The sequence below is a fragment of the Patagioenas fasciata genome, chromosome Z (genome assembly GCF_037038585.1).
Source record: "Patagioenas fasciata isolate bPatFas1 chromosome Z, bPatFas1.hap1, whole genome shotgun sequence".
NCBI lineage: Eukaryota > Metazoa > Chordata > Aves > Columbiformes > Columbidae > Patagioenas > Patagioenas fasciata.
Genome location: NC_092560.1, coordinates 24521213 through 24539248, shown reverse-complemented (window position 1 = coordinate 24539248; position 18036 = coordinate 24521213). Strand labels below are relative to the sequence as shown.

At 38.7% G+C, this 18036-nt stretch overlaps 1 protein-coding gene across 1 annotated transcript; it reads left to right on the top strand.

Moving 5' to 3' along the window:
- The first annotated feature begins 2801 nt into the window (after positions 1-2801).
- On the top strand, positions 2802-17678 carry LOC136115481 (programmed cell death 1 ligand 2-like). Its single transcript, XM_065861624.2, has 7 exons — positions 2802-2920; positions 10502-10570; positions 11864-12226; positions 13321-13605; positions 14163-14303; positions 15054-15095; positions 17244-17678. The coding sequence occupies exons 2-7, from the start codon at positions 10516-10518 to the stop codon at positions 17324-17326; spliced, it is 969 nt and encodes a 322-aa protein (XP_065717696.1). The 5' UTR covers positions 2802-2920; positions 10502-10515; the 3' UTR covers positions 17327-17678.
- Positions 17679-18036: the final 358 nt, after the last annotated feature.

Below are 18036 nucleotides of genomic sequence, written 5' to 3'. Positions count from 1 at the left end.
CGTGTAGAATAGTGTTTACACTAATGTCATCCCTCTAATGGCTCCCATAGAGAAGAGACAGTGGAGAACTGGAATCTCATTGGACTCAGGTTTTACTTTTCAGTTTAAAATAAATGAGTCTGTTGTGGAGTCTTAAGGATGTGAATGCAGCTCTCAGCCCATGGCTTCACTACTGGCAGCATTCAATCTAGCTAATGTAAACTTGTCTTTAATGCATCTCAGCAAGCTGCCTTATATAGTAGGATAGAGAAATGCATGTCATAGCCATAATGATGTTGGCAGGCATGAGTTAAGTAAAGTAGTTACTCTAAAGAGATTTCCCTAATCCATTGCAAAGCTTGCTGTTTGATTTCTCAAGGATGCTGTGTGAACTTGAACATTCCCTCCTGCTTCCCAGTATGTTTTTTGAGGCCACAGTCTGGGTACCACTGATGGCGATGGCCCATTTTAAATTGTTCCCACAGTGCGAGAATGGCTTTGGAAATACTAAGTGCCACCTGTAGAAAAAGCACTGACTATCCTCAACACACAAATATAGTTCCATATCGCCATATTAGTAATTCCCCTTCATTTTCTGCTTCCTCTTTGGGACTGTAATAGCTGCTTGCATATGAAAGTGAAAAGTCTACTCCTTTTAGCTCTCATCAACCTTTGCAAGGCAATGCTATTAGTACATGCTTAATGTCATGGTACCAAAGTCAAAGTCTTTATCAAACTCCACTGGATGGGAGGAGCTGTCACATTTATCTTTTCCTAGCAAGAGAAAAGGTAAGTTATTGTTGACAGTGCTGTATATCAGATGAGTAAGATAATGAAATGAGGGGATATAAATATTTTTAAGTTCTGCAGCTGAACCCTACCATCCAAAATGCCAGTGCTTGAATTCCTGAGTGGTTGATAGGAAGCTGCTTCTTCATTAGAAAAGCAGGATGTATGGTGGATAACACATGTGAAAAGTCCTGTCCTCTCTAAACAAGCCCTACCCTATCTTTCTCTGACATCCAAGCCAGAACTTGTCTAATCTAGTTTTAGTCCTTTTACATACTATGCTTTTAGCATAAGCTAAGTTTCTCAGCTTAATTTTTCTGAATACAGAGAGACGGGCCTACATGCTCATCCTCCAATGCCATGAGTTTTTTTGTCGCAATTACTTTCCGTTCGTGACAGAGGGAGAATGCATGCCTGAGCGTTATAATCATGAGAACTAGGTGAGAGGAAATCCTACCTGATTCTAACATAAGAAATGTAGATAAGCACCATATTTGTAATTAATTTTTTTCCTTCAGTTAATAATTTTTGAATGCTACTTCAATGTTTTTGGATGTCTGGAAAAAAGAAATCCAGCATGAAGCTAGAGCAGACTTGGCTTCAGTAAGTTACATTTTGCTTCCTCGTAGTCAAGCGTTTTTAGATGCCTACAAGTGCTCAGAAAAGCCTCATACATGTGCACATTCTAAACTGCCTTATTAGTATTTGAGTTGAGAACTTAGTCATTTGAAAAATGTAATTATGAACCAGTCTGGTGGCCTGTTTCATGATGTGGCATTTAGTTCTGTAGAATATGAATACCATTACTAATAACAATTACATTGCTATTGACCTGCAGGGCTTTTCATGGAGCAGCATGGAGAATATGTGTCCCTTTTCCCTTTTGGCCAAAAAACAAATTTTAAGATCCTTCAGTAATACGTACCAATGGTGCATCGTCCAAGCATGGCCTAATGAGCAAAATAGCAGAGATGGTAACAGTGGAACTTCTGCTTTTGCAGATGTTAACCATGGGACTTCTGGTTTAGTAGCATCTTATCCCTGATTCCTTGTTTCTCTCTCTCTATTTCTCTGATCCTGCAATCCAGGTGATTTTCCCAGCCAAGTCCCTGCCAGGTGGTGCTGGGTTAATGAGGTGCCCAAGGAAGGTCACTGGCTCTTGGGCAATTGCACTGATCTTTCTTTCTCTCTGTCCCAAAACGGGAACACCTGAAGAAAACTTAGAGTAGCCAGACCTGGCTCAGAACGTGTAGAAGATGGTGACTGTGAAGTAGCTTTTGGGGCACGTTTTCTGCCAGGTGGGAAGAGAACAAGGAACTCTTGTTTTTCTTTCAGAAGTCTCAATACTTGCAGGGAAACTAGACACCTAGAAGCAGAGGAGGTAGAGATTCCTCAGCAAACAAGTGAGGGTATTGTTGATGGGGTAGGCAAGGAAGGCGCTCATCAGAAGAGAAGGAACACAGTGACTGACAAAACAAGGCTTCCCTGAGGACTTCTTGCAGGTAGAGAGTCTCCCTTAGTAGGACACTGGAATTCTGAAAAGGTGTTTGCTGGGAATCACCATGACTCCAACCGGGACATTCATCTGCTATAGTGTCTCTGGCAGAGGGTTATCTCCAGCCTTTCTCACCTCAAAATGCCTATGGGCTCTGCACAACCATTAATCTGATTAAAGTTAAGAAGATGTAACTTGATATTTTCATTAATGCAGAACAGTCCTAGTAAAAGCAATTTCAGATGCCAAGTCTGTATACTGCTCTAAATGAGTATAAATCCAGCAAAAAAACAATGTGTGTAGTTTAAAGTAGAATTTGAGCATATAAGTTTTACAGAGTGTTTTGAATAAACTTCTTTGGATGTATGTTCTTAGCAATACAGAACCCTGAACTCAGGGTACATTCAGCATGAAACTGGAACTACTCACAAATTCCTAAGAAACTTGGTGATTTCCTTTTAACAGTCACTTGGTTTGTGACACAAGGCCAAATAAGATCAGCCTATAAGCTGTGCTGTCAGTGCATGTTCTAAACTGATCATGAGAGCTGGATAGCTTCTGCTATCGTGCAAATGGATTAGAGCTACTTTCTAAAACTTTGAAAATCTTAGCTGTTATATGAACCTGATTCTTCCAATGACTGCATAAAGATCTGATGTGAGTATAACACTGCTAAAATGCAAATTGGTATTTACTGTATTTCTGACTGATGGATTGCAGATTTTTTTCCTACATTCTTAAGATTTGCTTAAATTATTTTCAAGAGGTTGCATAAGTCAGACCCTAAAGGTCCACATAACTTCAAATCCTGGGGAATAAAGAGTTTTAAATGCTGAACTTGTATTTCAATTCAATTTTTTGTCATAGGTGAAGGCAGAAGAGTGGTGCTAGTGAACCTCTTCGGTTTACACATGGGGCTGTTGCAATCTGTACATCTTTCATTCTGAATTTCAGGGAAGAGTTGTAACAATTAAAAAGAAAAAATCTGTATTTAGTTGTATTTATATCTTCACTCTTACTTTCTTTTTGTTGTTACCTCATATGGTAGGTTGTTTTGATTGTACAGCAAGTCTGGGGAGTTTCACCTTCTGCATTCCTAGGAGGGGCACAGGCTAGGAAGAGGAAAATTTCTTGTGCTTCTCTGAAAAATCTGCAGCAGCTGGAGAGACGAAAAAAAAATCTGCAGTGTATGATGACACATTGGTAGCCTGTATTTTTCAGTGCTGCTGCTAAGAGCTGGAAGTCGTGTGTTCTCCAGAATAAATAGCTGCATTTTAAATGACATTTTCTGCTACAAAATTTCAACCGAATCTTATCCTTATATCTATGGCAAAAAAAAAAAAAAAAATCGAGGTTATATTAGAATTATTGTATTTGACATTGAACAAAAAAGGTGACAATGAAAAAGATAAAACAGGTAGCAAACAATTCAGGGAAAGTGAAAACTCAGAGCAAGGATGAGCAAAGACGAAAGTGACAAGGGACATCTATTCACCTGAAAGCTGAAGTGAGATGGAGACTAAAATGATGCAAATAGGCTGTCACAGGTGATGCAAACAGTAGAACGACTGCATAGTGAGGTGTACAACAAGGGACTGCAATGAGGGTGCAACAGCAGATACGGAACAGCAGGCGAGAGGGTGCGTGGTTAAGGTGGGCTGAGGAGAATGAGGACAGAAGACTGTGTTTACAGGACATACTGAGACAGGCCTGAGAAACAAGCTTTGAACAAATGTTAATATGCATTGCTATTTTCTAATGAAATCCCTGAAACAGAAACAGACTACCCTATTTCTGATGTGAGGTATAGAATAGATGTCATTTGTATGAGAATCTAATGCTGATTTTCTGCTGTTTATTTGTTAAGTATTTTCCGACCTAGGGTTTTAAAGACTGTTTGTTTGTTTGTTTGTTTGTTTACTTACTGGATCCTTCACTGAAATAAAAATCATTTTGGTCATTTCATGATGAAGTTGAAGAGGTTTTATCTTTTTGAACGTGAAAATTTTGGAAAGAAGCTTTTGAAATCAGAAGATGCACAGAAAACAAAGAAATTTCAGTAACAGAGAGAGACAAGGAAAGCAAACAGTGACTGGGACCCTTCAGTCTTTTGCAGTGTACATGTGTATATGAGAAGACAGTCTGTTTTCCAACAAAAAGACCATAAAACTCAGTTTAATGCAGGAAGATCTGATTTACATCAAAACAAACTAACTTAGGCATGAGAAGCAGTACAGTCACTTTAGCCTGATATTGCTCTGGCAATTTCTTTTGGCCAAAAGGAGCCATGGTAAGATGCCATGTTAACACAGCTTGATTGGTTCTCATATTCAGGTGGTTTATCTTTGTGGGTATTGCATTGTGCTTTGTGCATGCAATATCTTTGCAGTACAAAAATACAAAGGCTGTAGAAGGAGAAGGAATAGGAAAAGAGTGATTTGAGCTGATCTCTATAACCTTACAGAGTACGTCAGCAGCAGAGCAAAAATGTTGAATGTAGGAATGAACCATCAATAGCAAGATTGCTGTTTCAAATCTGTAACAAAGTCCATCAGCTCAAGATTCCTAACCAGTCTTTCAGATTACCTGCAATACATTGTTTGCTGAAATGTGCTTGACAGTTCACGTGGAGGTGGGCAGTGAGCATCTGGCCAGCCTGCTGATGTCACTGTCCTCCTCCCAGCTGTGGGGTCCAATGTCCCCACTTTCTTCCAGGAACTTCATAAGAACACCTGTGTTATACCTGCTAAAACTGAGCATGGTCACATCACAAGTACTGTCAATGTTCTAACTTGGTCTGCAGGGAAATACAGTGCAAACAAGGTCTACAATACCTATCACAGGATCATAGAATGGTTTGGGTTGGAAAGGACTTCAAAGGGTCATCTAGTCCAAGCCCTCTGCAATGAGCAGGGACAATTATAGCAAGGCTACTAACCAAAGGTGGTGACAGAGGGTCTTAGGTCTTATACTAAGATGATCCTTTTATCTAAGGAAAGCAGTATGACCTTTCAGATAAACAGATGAAAGGAACAGAATTGAAATCACAGTTCACATTATTCAGATGTGGGTTTCAATCTTTACTACTGAGGAGAAGATAGCAAAATATTCTGTGTTTTCCATGTTCCTTTGCTTACAAAGCTTCTTGCAAACTCTTCAATATTGTCAACATTGTGGGAGTTATCACTAACTGAGGTCAAATCAATCTTAACACTTCTGACCAGATTGGTGCCAGCTTCCCTTCTCAACTCACTGTGCTTAACAACCTGAGTGCTACCTGCAAATAGGATCCAGTAGACATAATAATAATAAACATATGCCAAAGAGATCTATACAAACCACAGCTACTTCAAAAAAGTATCCTAGATTTTACTCAAGAGCTCCATGGTTTAAGCACATAGCAGAGTTTGATGTTCCCCTTTGCCATCACTTTTACCTCCTAAAACCATCCTTATCATATACAGCTCTGTTAGAACAAGCACCTATTCACTTCTGTCTGTAGAAGAGAATGAAATCTATATTTTATGTTGAAAACTGAATAATATGTTGAAAACAACATTGTGGCCTAGGGCATAGAGCTTGTGTAGTTTGAAATGGGAATGCAAAATCAAAATTTAATGAGGGAACAAGAAACAGCTTTCTCACTCCTTACCAGGAGAATTTTGGGAAACCACTTCAGATTTTATGTGAGATAGTGCATTCCTTTGGCCAAAAATGACTTTTTTTGTTGTTGTTTGTTTGTTTGATATAAGCACCAAAGTCATAGCCTTGATCCACTGAATAAAAAGGAAGAAAACAGTTTTGTTTTCACCTCTGGTGGAATTTTAGCAATTTATTATCATTGCCCTCTGGATTTCACTCAGCATTCACTAAGAATATTTATTAGAATTATGTTCCTTTTGGGCCAAAAAGAGTCATGTATCAGTTTAAACTTAGCACTTCGAGTAAAATGAAAAAGCTGTATAGAAAGAAGATTATATTGCTCCCTTTTCCCATTTATATTGTCATGCCTTTGTTTTCATTGTTCTCATTCAAATTTTGATTTTTGGACCCTACATCTTTGTTGGCACTATTATAACTCCTAAAAAGCTATTATGGTTTTTAAATGTCTGATGCTATGATTTTCATAACATCAACACTTAGAGGTTTATTCAGCTTCATTTTCATAATCACAGAGCACTGGGTGAAAACTTGCTTTATCTTCTGCAGGTTGGTTGGGAAATTCATTTGCTGACAGAATGCAAATTGCCGTTGAAATGTCATGTGGCTTCTTCCAGTTCTCAAATATGGATTTCAATTCCTGACTTTGCAGCCAGAACCACTAAGTGCTGATTTTTATAGTGCAGTGTTCCTTAGTTATATCCCTGTGAAGCTGTAACACACAGATGAGGACCAGACTACAAACGGCCTTTTGCTTACAGGAAAAAACAAAAGACAGTTCTGTTCATGAACTTGTTGGGATTGTTGTGTTAAAAGGACTGCTACATAACAGGGCATGGTATATGTTTTACAAAAGACAGGGAGAGAATGAGGGCTTTTCTGTAACAGCATGAATGCAAGCTCATAAGAAATCACTTTCCAGATGCTAGTGCAGACCTTCTTTATGGAAACACGTCAGGATGCCTGGCAGAGTCACATGATGAAGTTGCACGGGTAGATTGTACTGAGGTTGCGCAACAGGTTGATATCTACTCGTAAGAACATGGAAATAAAGAAGGATGGCTTCTAGTACAGAGCCTTGCTGATAGTTCCTTGATTATAGAATGACAGCACGGTTTGAGTGGAAACGGACCTTGAAAGGTCATCTCGTCCAACCACCTTATCTTAACTAGATCAGGTTGCCCAGAGCCCCGTCCAGCCTGGCCTTGAATGTCTCCAGGGATGGGGCATCCACCACCTCTCTGGGCAACCTGGGCCAGTGTTTCACCACCCTCATTGTGAAAAGTTTCTTCCTCATCCTTCTAATACATGTCCTTACTAATACTTCTTGTCCTTGCTCGATACTTCTAATACATATCCTTGCTGATAGATTCTTGATCCTTGTAACACAGGTCTCCGCTGCTCCCCACAAGCATTCCATGACTCTGCTTTCAGTATTACAAGCAAAAATGTTTCCCTGTTTTGGTTCTTCTACTTATTTATGGTATGTGTCATGGTCTACTCACTCTAATGCATCTGGTCATGCAAGGTTTACTCTTATTTGATGTTTACTGATTTTGACTGCTATTTGCTGGGGCTTTGATCATGTATCCCCTTATTTTTGTTCTGTGTTTTTATTCTCAGCAATACACATATTTAAAAAACTCTCTCATCCCCTATTTTATGCAAGATACATGCTCTGCATTCTCCATGTTGCAAGGGATTAATTTAGGGTTCTGCTTACTGCAGAACAATACTTAGATTTCTCAAAGAGAACTGTGACTTAAAAGAGTTTGGTGGTGGGTTTGTTCTGTTATTTACTGCATGGGAGAAATGCTGAATGCCAAGCTGAATGCTGCTTACCTTCTCTCCAGGTGCCTGTATACATTGCAATGCAAACTTTCAGGATTCTTCTCTCCCTGATAACCAGTCTCTCCACAATCTGTATTTTAGAGCTCCAAAGGCAAACTTTCAGGGGAGGCCTGCATCTGTTCACAAAAGCAAACTTTCAGATGTTCCCTCCCTGATAACCATTTGCTCTAGAGCTGGTATTTTAGAACTTCAGAGGCAAACTTTCAGGTGAGGCCTGATAACCGTATACAGAGCAGACTTTCAGGAAACAAAATTCTCAGAAAAAAATCTAAATAAAACTAATGGAGTAGAATGGCAGGAGGGCTGGCTCAAGCTGGGTACCTGTGCAGAGGTCCAACCCAAGCATGATTCAGCCCGATAGCAATATTTCACTCTGGCTCTTCTTGCTTCCAATTGGATCATTTTCATTGATTTCATATGTGCTTTTGTTTTGTTTAGTTGTAGACATTGTTTACAGTCCATAGCCTTGCCAGTGCTGTTTTGTCTGAATAAATCCTTTTCTTCTCAGCGAAGTGCAAAACAGGCCTTATCTTGCAAGTGTTCAGTGTAGTTTATAGCTGCTTTTGGTAAATATGAGCAGAACCTTACAGCTTACTACGAAACATGAAGCAAAGAGTATATTATACTTCTAGATGATTCATTATATTTAGCATGCATTTTACTTAAGTTAAACGATTGGCATGAAACTTCAGTTTGGCTTATCCAATGACCTGTGAGTAGCAAAACCATCACCATACTGCCAGCTTATTTGGCAGAGAGAGCTCAAAGTGGGCTCACCCAGGCTGTCATATTTATGGAATGAAGTAGCTGACTTGTAGTCAAACTGCATACAGTAGGAAAAGTATGCACGAGACTCCCTATGCCCACAATGTATTGGTGTTCAATGCACTGTTCTGTTTCCTTGTGGCTTACTTAAAAGGAGTTCTTGGCCTGGCTACAGCTCAGGCTGCTGGTTTGGCTGGGAAGGGAGGGGGTTGAGTGCATCTGCCACAAGGTACCCTGAGTTATAAAAACAGCAGATCACCTCACATGTCCCTCAAGTGAGGGACATTCAAAAGAGAAGTGAACCTCCAGTGAAGCTAATCCAGAAATCTAAACATTGGTGTAAAATACTGTTCCATTCTTTGTTCAGTTCTTCCATTTATGTGTACCTGCTTTTAGATAGACTGTGTGGTGAACTGAGCATAGCAGGAGACTGAGGAGCATAGATTTCTCTATAGTATTAACTGTGAAAAACTGTGGTGGCTACATAATGAGTGAAATTTAATCCATCTGTCAAGGCTGTACAGCATCTTTGTTTCCGCATACAAGAAATGGAGGTACTGCTGCTGATATTGTTTATTACCCCCTTTCTCATACAGCTACAGTAATTATGATTTATCACATGTTAAGCAGTGGCATCTCAGACAGTCCTCTGATAAAGGCAATTAGCTTTTTTTTCTGTGTAGTAAGTCTGTTTACAGTAGTTTGCAAATCAGTAATATAAAGGTCACCTTTAGCTGTGATATCAAAAGATTATGATCTAAATTGCCAGGAAAAGTCCTCTAATTTTGTTTGCTGACTAGTAAATCTTGAGCCTGCCTTCCTGAGGTACTGAAAACTCAAAGGCAGAAGCAATCAGAAAAATTCAGCACCTGAGAAAATCAGAGGCAGAATGTTTTGAGGTGAGCCACAAATGAATGAGGAAGTAAAATTAAAAACCCTCTCCAGTAATTCTAGCTCTGGGGAAGTCTAAAGCTGCTCCTTCTCTTCTTTACTTCCTTATGCTTATTTCTGTATCTCCTTCACTATTTTTGTCAGGTTATACTATATGTTAGCATGCTTTATTCAAAGTAATGCTTCCTTTTTATCTATTATCTCATTAGTTTTGTTATAAATATTATCCCTGTTTTGTTTGTTTGTGGTTTGTTTGTTTTGTTTTGCTATGTTGATCTGTATACAAAAGCATGACCAATAGTTTGCTTGTTACTGGAACAGGAATAAACTCATTCTAGAACTGGACTTCCTCCTTTTATATCATTTCAGGGCTGTTGGTTTACTGTCAGTAATAAAAGGTACTTTGCACATGTCAGGCTCTGCCATATGCAAAGTGAAAGGTTTAACAACACTAAGTCTTAAAATCTAATCCATTCTGAAGCAAACTTTAATTTACCCACCCCAGGATTTCCAGTACCTCGCACTGAGTTCCAGGTATCTGCTGGTCTTGAGGTTAAAGAACTCAGAAAATAAGTATCCTCAAAAAAAATATGCAAAGCAGAGTTGAAACAAAGTCAGGGTCAGCAATCTTTTAAACTAGATAGATATCAGTTCAAGGAGTTTAAAAAGTCTGCTTGTGCATGTTTATGAAGCTCTCCCTGATGTGAGAAGCCAACTGCAATTGATTTTTATTTTTCATGAGTAGAGTTTCCATGTGAAGTTGTTGTAAAAGCATGCCGTGTCAGACTATTTAAGACTGCCTGCAAGCTACACATCCTGAAAGCATCACAAGTGAAGTTGTGGAAATGTTTTCTTTCCCTTCATTGACACAGGTCAGTGGTTCCCCATGTGTGCACAAGTTGTTTTAGTCAGGATTTTCCTTGTGGTACCTTATGAAAGTCTAGCAGTGTTTGTTTTTATTTTTTCTGATATTTAGTTGCAGTAGTCTTCGAAGCCTAGCATGGCTCTAATCCATCTCAGCAGGAGATGGTAGCTGTGGCATGTTCTGATGCAACCCTACTTTTGTTTCAGATCCACCTAAGAAAATGTTCCAGATCCTCCCAATGCTCTTGCTGGAAACACACATCTCTGTGGGTTCAGGTGAGAGATAAAGTTACTTTCAATTCCACTAGGAGAACCAATGCAGCAAATACAACCGCGTCCTTAGCACGTGGGCTTCAGCATCTCCAGTGATACTTGCATGAATAGCCAGTGATGCCTGGATCCTCCGCTTTGCAACATCTTTCAGGAGGCATTATGTACTAACTCAGCACAGGACAGATGTCCACACTTTCCACAACAGGCTTCTTGAAAGCATGGTGTATTGACAGCTGAGGCTTCAAGCATTATCAGGCATGATGACCAAGGCAATCTAAGCCAATTGTAAATTAGAACCACCTCAGTGTGACACAGAGTGAAGTAAACCCAGCTGTATTCCCCTGTCCATGCCTGTAGCAGGAGCAGCTTGGCTGAAACCCAGAAGGGGCTTGGTACTTTTTCGCATGATTTTTTCCCTTGTTTTAGTTGTCTTAAAGTGCATAAACAAACATTGCTAGGAGGAATCAAAGCTTTCCCTGTAAGTAATTCATAAATCCATGAAATAAAAGGAATGCACAAACAGTTGCATGAACTTATCTTTTGAATGTCACTGTCAATATTTCCAAGTGCTTCTGAATTATATCTAACAATATACGGTACATTCAATACAGAACATAGTAACAAGGTATATTGAATTATGTACCATAAATAACTCTGCCTTATGAAGACACTTTAAAATGGTAAACTACTCACAACAACAAGAATTTCAGATTTGGTGAATGGCTAAAAAGATTCTTTTGATATACTTTGTGCTTGTATCTGAGAAGATGCATGGCATCAGATGATACTCACATGGTCCCAGGCTTGTGGGAGACTGTCATTGCTACATAGCAATTCTTTCAAGTTAAAGCGCTTATCCAGCACAACTCTATTTGTTTCAGAAGAGTTACATTGGATTTTCTCTTTGTAAAGGACAATGAAGTTAGATTTACTATTTCCACAATTAACTGTTGCCATTACTAGAAGCCTAGGACATGTATGATACAACCATAGTTTCACAGTTGTCCCTGTGTAATCACTGACTCAGTATTAAGTTATTTCTAAAATGTCAAAAAAACCACCCTTGCTCATTTTGTCCTTGTTTTTCAGACAGAATCAATGCAGAATATAGATCATTTGGTACAAATACTGCTCACATCGTACAAATGATAGTGTGAAGAGGGACAAAAAAGGTTTAGAACTTTTAGTCAAACCATTAACCATGTGCATGACTACATGATACCTTCTTGCTCAAGTTTAAAGAAACCCATAACAGTTTAATATGACAAACGAAATGATTTTCTTTTCCTGCTGTAGCTTTGTTTACAGTTGAAGTTCCTCAACAAGTGTACGTTGTGGAGTATGGGAGCAATGTGACCATGGAATGCAGATTCCCTGTGAATGGCTCATTAAACCTAGAACTTCTGACTGTTGTTTGGGAACAAAAAAAGCAGGGCCAGTCAAAATCAAAAGAGGTGTACACACTCCGCAATGGGAAGGTATTCCCTCCATCCCAACATCATGATTCCATAGGAAGAGCAGCACTTCTGCTCAGTGAACTGAAATTAGGACGAGCTATCCTTCAGATCACCAGTGTGAAGATCACAGATGCAGGATCATACCTTTGCCTCATTGACTACCAGGGCGTGGACTATAAGTACATCACTTTGGAAGTAAAAGGTTAGTGGCTGAACTGAATGTAAGTATACATTCATTGAGATGTCCCTGTTAAGTTCCCACTGGCCTGTACCAATTGAATAGCTTGGAGGAATTTGTTGCTAATTCTTGCACCAAGTCCCTGTGCTCCTCCTCCAGGTGAACAAAAGCAGTTGTGTTAGTGCTGGTTAGTCTTTGGTTCAAGGGCCTGCTGAGCTTCTTGATGAGCAGCCTGTGCCAGAGAGGGAGGGCGATTGCTCCACCTCCATCCTTCATCCCTTCTGCTTCTTCCAACATCTTTTCTCCAGTGCCCCCATCCCCTGCCTTCCATCTGACCCTCTGCCCTGTTGGGCCACCTTTGGCCATTCCCAGAAGTATCTCAGAGGTACTTTAATTTACTTATGAGCCTTGCTGCAACTACCCATGTGGCTGGGAATTTCCCAAGTGACTGCAGCTCCCAGAGCAAGGACATGTGATTTGTGTTCATCAAAGCCAAATGGACATCAGTAACTGAAGGCAGGCATTACTGGATAGCATGATAGATCGTCCCTTTGAAAGGACTTGGGTGTTTCCCACTAACTGCAGTATGCCCGTGTGAGACAAGGCAGCATTCATTTCCCACCCAGGCATTTAAATAATGAGCTTTGTCAAATGCAAGAATGGATACAGCTATTTTTAAGACCCAGACTGGTTCCTCTGAACTGTCCTCACAAAAATTTTAAGTTCATTTTGCACTAATATGATGAAAATATCACGCTCATTTGTAAGCTATGGGAAAACAAACATTAAAACTAGGCTTTTTCTTGAAGTGGCATATTCAAAAAGTGAAACTAGAGTCCCATGAGACTGCACTTGTTTCCTTCGTATCGATACATTATAAATTCAGTGCCAACTGCTGCTTTGCATTAAATAGTGGAGGAAGTTCTGTCACTGTAGGCGTGAGAAAGATTGAATAACAAGCACTGAATTGTTCTAGAAAGCATTCTTCATCATTTCAAATAAGTGTACCTCAGATACAGCCGAAGACAAAATTCGGCAATAAAGAGAAGGAGGGGAAGTGAAGTGAGAAAATTACTATTGTTGCATAAATTAATTTAACTCTACTGCTTCTCATACAGCGTCCTACAGGAGAATAAACACTCAAGTAATGAGAAAACCAGGTGAAGACACATTTGTTTTCATGTGCCAGTCAGAAGGCTTTCCTCTGGCAGAGGTTTTCTGGCAAAATGAGAAGAAGTTAAATCTCAGTGGCTCTGCAAATACCACCTATACACTGACCGCAGACGGCCTCTACAACGTCACCAGCATTCTGATGTTCAAACCAAATGCGAGTGAGAACTACAGTTGCGTGTTCTGGAATAAAGAACTGGATGGAGAAACCTCAGGTCACATTTCCACTTTAGGTTTGTACCACCTTGAACTTGTATGAGACAGAGAGTGTATGTACTTCATGTCCTATAATCTATCACTGGAATTCAGTTCCGGAAGACAGTGCAATATTAATGCTCTGGAAAATAAATAAGTCAATATTACTTGCACCTTTGAAGCCTCAGCTACCTCACAATCTAACAAGCCAGTCTGTCATTCTTCTGTATATTTTAATTTCAGGGTAATTACCATTATTTGACTGCCAGTACAGTGGAAATTCTTCAAACTGCATGAGTGTCTTCCCTGATCTAGACTCCTAACTAATTGTTCTTCAAATGGGACTGAGATAAATTGCAGTAGTTGTCACTCAAACGTTATATATATAACAGATTTTATTCACTTTTTGTAAAGCTTCTTACAGTAATATTGCAGAATAAAGTATTAATAAAATGAGTGTAAAACACTACGTTGATAAATTTTAAGAGTCTTCTCTTCAGTCAGAGCAAGCCTTTTGAGAATCAGAACTGACAACTTCATAAATGATGCCTATTTTGTAAGTAATAAATTTACTTTCTTTTCATGTTTTTGACAGCTTTAATTAGCACACAGCACAGCGGACAAAAATCCCTGATCTTATTTATCATCCCCACGTGTGTGATGGTAACTGTCCTTCCTTCTGCACTAATAATCTTTCAAAAGAGAAAATCTTTCAAGAGTAGGCAACCCAAACAAGGTACGTTTTACTTCAGATAGTGGTTCTTTTCACTTATTCTTTATTTTTTCCTGTTGACCTTATGGAAATTTTAGTAACTCTAAACAAGCTTATGTGATTTTGGACACATTTTATTTCTAGACGAGTTCCATTCTAAATGAGATCTTTCACCATTTGAGTTAGGTTTCTTTTTCCTCATTTTGTTACTTACATGCAACGAGGTATATGAGAAGAAGGACTTTTTTATCTGACCAGATACTGTTCTGTAAAGAACACAAACAATCTTTGGCTTGGGTAAGGAGGGCTGTAAAAACAGTTTGAATGCTGTTTTTCTTCATCGCTACAAGGACATTGTAGCTACAGCATTTGACACAGAACTTTTAATTTCAGTCTCCATTAAGGTAGTCTAACTAAAATTTTATGCTGTACTGGACTATTAGAAGGCGTGTTTATTTCCTTGTTTGCAAGTGCAAGTAGTGGGAAAGTAATAAACCAAACAGGTTATTATTCGAGTATTTTCTTGCATATGAATAGATTCCAAGAAACATAGACAAGTGTATTTGTCATCATGAAATGAAGGTTTTGTTATTAAGGACTTCAGAATTTGGTGCAAAGTTTGTAAAAGAAAAGCTTACAAAAGTTTATGTGTTTGGTATGAATTAATAATGAATGTGCTTAAAGATCAGTTTAAGCTAAAAGTTTGTTGAATTGTATTATTTCTTGCAAATATGGAAATGTTCAAGCTACATTTGTATATATTCACTTTAACAGATGGAAGAAGAAAACTGAAGCTAAGCCTGAAAGATGAGAACGGTAAATCTTGGGGTTTTCTATACTTACGGCTTTTTCTTTCTTACAGCTAAATCTTTATAAATCTCTAGATGGTAGCTTAAATAATGGTACATCAAAACTGAGGCTAGTTTTTAATTTAAATTCAACTTTTCTTCAGTTTTCTAAAAATGCCATATCTGGTGTTATGATTTTCCCACAGGTGATGTAAAAATTTAGAAATGTTTGTTCCCTTTCACTGAGGTACAAACAACTTGCCTACACAGCTCAGTATACACCTCCATATGCTCACTGGAGTTGTAGTATCCTCAACATGCAGAGAGTTGTTTGGTTTGGAAGGCATCAAGACATTTGTGGTAACAGTCTGTGATACTTTTGGTTCAGGCCACAGGTTTTAATAACAAATAAAATGATACCTCAATTATCTGGAATATTAGATCACTCATAGAGCCACTTTTCATCTTAAGAGTTTGTGACTTTCCTAGACATCCAGGAATTTTTACCTTGCAGAGGGAAGGTAATGGCTAAAAAAGTGCCAGGATGCATAAAACTGGTCTGTACTAAAATTGAGCTGAAAAAAAAAAGCCACAGTATGATAAGAAAGTGCTTAAAACACCTACTTATGTAAATCAGTTTTGTTGCCTGTAAATAAAAGTCTCATAGGTTAATGTATTCTCAGGAGAGAGGCAGTAGTCAGTGTTAGGTATGGTGCTATTTGGTACAGCTGTAATTCCTTTGTGTCCAAGCAGATCCTAACATAGCCTGTTGAGGCCAGGCCCTGAGGCTGCTTAATGTGCTCCAGGAATATGAATGATTCTCTTTCAAAGAGTAAAATTGGAGCAAAACTGTGATGCAGTTGACTGAGTGGCCTGAAGAAATAAAACATAGCAGTTTCTGGACACATAGGCAGCTTTGGGCTTTTCCGAGGACTGGATTCACTTGAGAAGCCACCGTGTTTCTCACAGCTAAAAACAAACAAACAAACCCCCAAAAAACACATCGAGAAGTCACCAGCTTAAAAAATAACTTCTGCAGGTGAAATGACTACTAATGATTGCATGAAGAGGACATAAAGTCACTGATTCCCATATCACCTCAAACTGTAGTGTTTGCGTCTGACCCAGGCTGTCCAAACCACTGCCACTGGCAGATACTACATTTAAAAATTACACTTTCAGAAAAACACTTTTGCCTTTCAGAAATAAGCACTTGCTGTAGTCAAGGGACCTTTCTTATTTTTCACGTGCCGGTATGGAACTTCAGTGGAACTATGCCATGTGCAAATAAACAAAAGTTCAAGGCAAGCAGCAATCTGGAGGACAGCGTTGGTGCGTGTCCAGACATAATTCCAGTGCATGTTGTCTGAGCACAGCGTGGCTTCCCGTGGGTTTTTGTATTACTGTTGTAGATTTTTTTCACTTTATAGGCTCTAGACTCCTTTGCGCACTTACTGAAATGAAGAAATTAAAGGAGAGCTAGCTGCTTGTTGTGGTTTTGTTTTACTTCTTCATTTTAATGACCGAAAATCTTTGTGCAACATGCAGTAAGTCATATGACAGACATTTATATTTCTCAGCATCATATATTTTTAAGAAACACTGGAAAGAACCTTTTTTCCATGATGAGTAGGTAGTTGAAGCATAAAAAGCCACAGATGCTTTACCAGACACCCTTGGAAATGACCCACATGTCCCTGTTTACAGGAACAAGGACTGTTCATGTTATCATTTTAACTTACAGCTCAAGCTGTATCAGCACTGAAGATGTGGGATGTTTGACCTCATCACTGAAGACCCAGTTTCTCACACTTCTATACACATGCATGGATTTTATTGACAAGCATTACTGTGGATGCTATCTGACCAAATTTCACTTTCATTATTTCATTTATATGTTTGATCATCAGTGATAGCTTTGATGTAACAGAAAATTCAGTATTTGGACCACAGATAAGAGAGAGAGAGAATTCTTCGTCCTGAAAAGATTGTAACAGGAGGTCTTTGTAATTAATGACAGTTTTAAGAAACCATTTTAATTTCAGCACAGAAAAGCTTGTGTACAAGGAAGATAGGGCTCGCACTCCTTACTATTGAGTTGTTTAAATCTGGCTATTTATTTGCTTAAAATATTGCAGATTTTAAAAATAATATTATTCCTTTTTCTTTCTTTAAGGAGATGATTTTAACTCTCAGGGTGAGGTTCTATACTTGTCAACTACCAAAGCGTCGAGGGACAGCGGGAGTGTGGGGCTGTGAAAACTCTTCATCTCACATACCATACTTTGCACTTTTTATATCTAGTTTTGGGGACTTCAAAGGAAAGTTACAGCACTTTAGCTTTGGAACGACCAGTGAACTCACGGGGATTTATTGGCACTGCAGCAATGGGAAGCTATGCCTCTTCACCTACCATATTTTGAAGTTACTGAGAATTATGCTGTCATGAAGTGTGGTTTACCATTGTGAAGAGGTTATCTGGGTGCCTTTGATACACTTTACTTTTGGACTTACTGTTACTCAAGGAATTTTTGTTTAAGGATGTCTTTATTAACTGTTCCTGTGTCAGGAATGGATTCAAGTATCTTGTGGGAATTTGAATAAAAGCTGTTCCTGTAATCTTATGTCTAAACAATTGTCTTTCAGATGGAGATGCCATTACATGCCTGTATCTCATTTCCAAACTTTTAAACACCTTATAGTAGAAATTGCCACAAGAACCCATCAGCATAGCAATAAATGAAGATACTTTGTATCACAAAAGCAATAAGAGGCTGAAGTTAAAGGACAGACAGAAAAAAAAGAAAATCCCAACACCAACAGTAGATTAATGTCACAGAATTTTAATGCAAAGTCTATGTAAAACCCCATAAGTAAGTCAGGTGAAAAAAAAAATATGAGCTTTGATACTATGCTACATGACAGTAAGAAGTGTTATGTTCAAACTGATTGCTCAACAGATTTTTCTT

What these genes read in the sequence shown, in the direction of transcription:
- LOC136115481 (XM_065861624.2), top strand. Translation starts at nt 10,516, where the DNA reads ATGTTCCAGATCCTCCCAATGCTCTTGCTGGAAACACACATCTCTGTG. An exon ending in ACACATCTCTGTGGGTTCAG is followed by an intron (nt 10,571 to 11,863) that starts GTGAGAGATAAA and finishes TTCCTGCTGTAG; the next exon opens with CTTTGTTTACAGTTGAAGTT. An exon ending in CATCACTTTGGAAGTAAAAG is followed by an intron (nt 12,227 to 13,320) that starts GTTAGTGGCTGA and finishes CTTCTCATACAG; the next exon opens with CGTCCTACAGGAGAATAAAC.